General features: G+C 43.7%; 1 protein-coding gene across 1 annotated transcript; it reads left to right on the top strand.

Moving 5' to 3' along the window:
* Positions 1-1,217: 1,217 nt before the first annotated feature.
* LOC120575259 (protein glass-like) lies at positions 1,218-5,135 on the top strand. Its single transcript, XM_039825977.1, has 2 exons — positions 1,218-1,477; positions 3,723-5,135. The coding sequence occupies exons 1-2, from the start codon at positions 1,285-1,287 to the stop codon at positions 4,757-4,759; spliced, it is 1,230 nt and encodes a 409-aa protein (XP_039681911.1). The 5' UTR covers positions 1,218-1,284; the 3' UTR covers positions 4,760-5,135.
* Positions 5,136-5,495: the final 360 nt, after the last annotated feature.

A 5,495-nucleotide genomic window follows, 5' to 3' on the forward strand; every position in this document is an offset into this window, starting at 1 on the left:
AAGTCACGCCCTTGCTAAAATGAGTTTTCTTTACTTTTATTACTCTAACTACATTTTCCTGATGATACTTACAGACTTTTACTTAAGTAACATTTTCAACCAGGACTTTTACTGTACCAGAGTATTTTAACAGTGTGGTATTAGAATTTGTACTGCAGTAAAGGGTCTGCAGCGCTGCACTTGAGAACTTGGAAATGACACATTCAGATGGACTTAATTCTAAATTGGGAAATTACTGTTACAAGCAGTCAGTTATAGGGACATTCACACACACCCACACACACCCACCCACACACACACACTCTCAGTCACACACAGAAAATACAAGAAATATACAGAAATAATAAGATAAAAAATAAGATAAAAGATTTTTTTTTAAAGCCAGAACTACGAAGATATTTTTTATTATAGTTTGTCTGTGTATGTGTGTGTGTGAGTTTGTCTGTCTTTGTGCGTGTTGTTGTCTGTCTGTCTGTCTGTCTGTCTGTCTGTGTGTGTGTGTGTGTGTGTGTGTGTGTGTGTGTGTGTATGTGTGTATGTGTGTGACAATAATCACTTTTTCTGAAGCTTGGGAAGTTTTAAAACCCCAAAACTGTTTTTTTTCCCTGATAATAATTTAATAATCTGATCTATAAGCTGTGTAATAAACAGTTTTAACAGCTGATCTCTCTGAGACTGCTGCTGTTTCTTCATCTCTGATATACATACATACATACATACATACATACATACATGTGTACTTAAAAAATGCAGCTCTAGTCAAACATTTGTTTTTTGTAAATATAGACTTTTATTCTGAAAGAAAACTGTTATGAATAAATGTAACTTAAACACAGGGACATACCATGACATGCCAGAACTACTTTTTTTACATGTAGGCCATAAACAAACAAAGTTACATACATACATACATGTGTAAAAAGTGTACCTAGGGATTGCAGATGAAAAGTAGTTATTTTTACTAATTCTGGCTTATTTACATACAAAAGCCATTTGATCAATTCATCCAATATTCGATAGATAGAAACAAATAATTTGCATGTTTATAATTTGCATATTTATGAACATAATATTCATAAATATGCATGGTCCCTATTAAATAAACAAAAACAAAATGATTAATTTATTATCTAAACAGTTGCAGATGATTGTTTTCTATCTATCGAAGAATTGATCAAAATTTCTTTTGTAAATTTAGACTTTTATTCTGAAAGAAGCCCGTCATGTTTGTTGTCCTGTTCTGTTTCCGGTGTGGACGCAGCCGCCGCTGTTTATGGTTCCAAAATGACCAAACTGGAGCTACTGAACGCCTACCTGACGGAGCGGCTGACGGTGGTGGTGAAGGAGATACTGGGCGTGGTGGAGGACACGGTGACCGAGTACCGGGAGGAGACCGCGAGGACCAAGCGGGAGAACGAGAGCCTACGGAGCCAGCTGCGGGACATCCTGCTGCTGGAGGCCGAGACGGAGTGGCTGAGTAAGGGCCAAGCTAAGTCTGCTAGCTCTGAGGGGGACATGTGAGAGAATAACGGTCCAAACTGCGCTGGGAAATATGTCAGTTTAATCTTTTCAAAGCGAATTAACGTTAAATCCCTGGCTAAAACACGGACTTTAACGTATGCACGTGTAGATAAGGAGCTGGTTTTAAATTCGGCAGCTGTGACGTTTAAACACTCGGTCGAAATGTTATGACAAATGTGAGTTTTCTTAGCAGTTTGTGTTTTACTTCCGCTTTTCCCTTCGAGCTTTAGCTGCGGTTCCGAAAATATTGTTAACAACAAAGTGAAAAGCGACGGTTTTTGGATTATCTACCAATATGCCGACTTAACGATTGGAATTTATTGTAACATTATCAGTTAAAATAACATGTATGTGGTTTCTGTTAAACGTGAAACTAAAAAAATGGGCTGCTGGCTTACAAACTTTATTAAACTTCCATTAGCTGACAGCTGACGCTCGTGTTTGCATTAAACGGGAATTCCGTACACATTTACGTTATTATTCACGGCTGGTCAGCACTAACTACTGCATGAAATGGACACAAAAATAAGCTTTTCTGAAATATATTTTATAAATGTTTTACCAGTAGGCCTAATTCATTTTCATTCAACACTGACCGCACATGAAGGCAGCTTAATTTCCCCGAGAAAGAGACGGAGGGACTGAGGAAAGGTCCGCTGTTCCACAAACTCCCGAAATCCCCAGCACCAAACTCCACCAGACTCCATGTAAATAATCAGGACTTTTAACGTGTATAGAGCCAGCATATCTCCACATGAAAATGGGTGAATTTATTTTATTTTATTTCAACCAAACCAGAGTGGTGATTGTTGGAACAGTGGAAAGATGAACCAAGATGGCTTTTGATAGTTTTATCTAGTTTCTGTCCACTTTGAATGAAGTGTGTTTTACGATGATAAAAGTAGTGATTATTTACATGGAGTCTGGACCTTGTGTGGTCCTTCGGGTCTTGGTGACCCAAAGGACAACACAAGGGTTAATACAGCACCTTAGTGTTTGTTTTTACAGCATTTTGGTCAGCTTAAACTGTGTTTAAATGTGCTCTAGAAATAAACTTTACTTACTTACTTTACAAGAGACAGGGTTTAGAGAGCAATTCTCAACAAAGTAAACAAAAGTACATAACCCTTGTTTTGTCCTTTGGGTCACTGGGACCCGAAGGACAACATAAGGGTTAAACAAAAAGGATCTTACTCTTTAACAACAAAAACATCAGAAAAGGAGACAAAAGTGTTGAAAAGTCGACCAAAACGTTAAAAATAAGTTTGAATTTTAAATTTTGACCCAGAAAAACAAAACGTTGCGTGCCGTATTGACTCATGTGATGAAGAAGGTGTTGGTTAAATAAGCCCAAGCTTAGGGCCTCCTATTTAATGAAGAGTTTTTAGGTGTACTTGCTTGAATGCGTTTGCAGTCGCCGCAGATAGTCCGGTAAGAACTGGAGAAGTGTCATAATAATTAGGTAATTTTCCTCTATCCATTTACATGAAACAGCACTATTGTTGCGCTAACGTTAGCGAAACGTCTGCGTAGCGTTAGCTAGGTGTCTAAACTTGTGAAAAGCTGAACAGCGTCCCTGTCCAAGTAATAAATAAACACTAGGCAAATATGTTGTTACTGGAGCTAGTAGGCTACCATCAAAACGTGAGATATCGAATCAATATGTGTTTACACAGGTGGGACTGGCAAGTTAGCCCATAGCTAGCATGATGCCCTGTATTTTCTAGATCTAGATAAGTTTACCGGTACTTATCTGAACTAACGACATGATCACTGTCACTAGATATAAATAAAACATTGACTTTCACTCGGTGCTATTCACTGACAGTAAAAACACCTCTTCCTCATCCCAGTCAGTCACCATAGTTCTAGTACCAGGCTGATGCATGTCTCCCCAATGTGGCATCATCACCAAATTGTGTAAAAAACAACAACCCACTAATAACAAAAACGACAAAAACCGGCCTTTCACACTATTTGGACTATTTTTAACAATGATATACATATATTGAGTGCTATATGTACCTATTAATCAACAGTGGTGGTTAACCTGCAACATGGGCTTTAACTCTACATAGTGGTGCAGAAACGAAACTTACAGAAAGTCTTTTTTTATTTGTCCACAAGGGGGGCGCTCAAGGACCATGCAAGAACTTGATGTTGACCTTTTGAACAACTCGTGTTATCCTCTGTTGTTCCAGGGTCGACCCGGTCCAGTCTCGGCTTAGCGTCTCCGGAGCTGCGGCCCTGCGACCCGGAGCCGAGGCCGTGCCCCGAGGAGCCAGACTCCACCCTGAACCAGCCCAGGCATCCAGCAGCCAGCGCAGCCCAGCCGGCCGTTTCTCTGCAGCTGCTGGTGCCCCAGAGGGACGTCTCCCCGGCGCCGCTGCTCCTGCCGGGGGACCAGAAGCCCGCCGAGGCCTGGGAGCCCGCTCTGAAGCCGGACGCTCCGGCCGAGGCGTTCGGGAACGCGTCGCCTCTTCCTTCTCACTCCTCCCTGAATCCTCCCTGCGCCTCGGCGCCTAAAATCCACATTAAAGTTCCCGCGCTCAGCGAAGAGCCCCGGGCGCCGGCTCCTGCCGCTCTCATCAAAAGAGAACCCGAGGAATACATAGTAAGCGAACGCGACAGCGGCACGGACTCTCTGACAGCGCCTGGCGCCACGCAGACGCAGCCAAGCGTCCGAAACAGGATGGTGGTGGTGCGCGCAGATCGCCACGAAGCTCGCCGAAACAGGAAGCCCCCTCAGGAGATAGTGCCGCAGGACGACACCGCCGCCGCAGTGGCGGTGGCCGGTTACGTCCCCGAACTGGTGCACCGCTGCCCGCGCTGCGGCGAGGCATTTGGCCACGCCGGCAACCTCCGCCTCCATCTGGAGCAGAAGAGGAAAACGTACGCCTGCGACTGGTGCTGCAAGTCCTTTGCGCAGTCGGCCGACCTGCGGCGCCACCTGCGCACTCACACGGGCGAGCGACCGCACCGCTGCACCTTCTGCTCCAAGAGCTTCAGCCAGAGGGGGAACCTGCGGCGCCACCTGCGCATCCACACGGGGGAGCGGCCGTACAGCTGCCCGCACTGCTGCCGCACGTTCAGTGACGGCGACACCATGAAGAAGCACAAGCGCACGCACTCGGGGGAGAAGCCGTACCGCTGCGTGCGCTGCTCCAGGACCTTCACCAGCGCCGGCAGCCTGCAGATACACATCAAGAGGGACATGTGCTTTGTGGCCAACGCCTGATTGGTCCGTTTTTAAGAGAGGGAGAGAGAGCAGCAGGAAGTCCACGCACAAAGACAACCGCTCAGCATAAACAATGAAAACTAATTTACATTCCCGCTGACTTTTGCTGACAGTCTTTAAAGGGTAACTTCCATTTTTTTTCAACCTGGACCCTATTTTCCTATGTTTTTGTGTCTAAGTGACTGACGACATTGGTACAGTATTAAGCGAGAGAAACAAGCTACAATCTAAGTTAATAGGACAATTGTCCAGCTGTATTTACATTCACTAAAGTGCTGGTTTTGCCACTGACAGGGTCAGATTAATATTCTAAGTGTCTGACAACATTATGGAAAGGATTTCTAAAGAGGTCGACCTTTCTGTTAAAGAGGAAGATCCTTTTTTTAAACATAAAAACATCCGCGAAATTGCGTTCGCTAAACCCACCAGACTCCATGTAAATAATCAGCCATTTTAGCCTCGTAAAATACACTTCATTCAAAGTGGACAGAAACAAAAAAATATGAAAAGCCGTTTTTGGGTCGTCTTTGCACTTTTCCAACCATCACAACTCTGGTTTTGGTTGACATAAACACATAATTTACAGATATACATGTGAGAATATGTTGGCTCTACACACGCTAAAAGAACTGATTATTTAAATGGCGTCTGGTGGGTTTGGTGCTAGTTACTTCAGAGCGGTTTCTGGTTAAACGGAAAGGTCTTAAAGAGATTTTTAAAGGTCTATCTCTGAAGG

Source organism: Perca fluviatilis, chromosome 15 (assembly GCF_010015445.1).
Source record: "Perca fluviatilis chromosome 15, GENO_Pfluv_1.0, whole genome shotgun sequence".
NCBI classification, from domain to species: domain Eukaryota; kingdom Metazoa; phylum Chordata; class Actinopteri; order Perciformes; family Percidae; genus Perca; species Perca fluviatilis.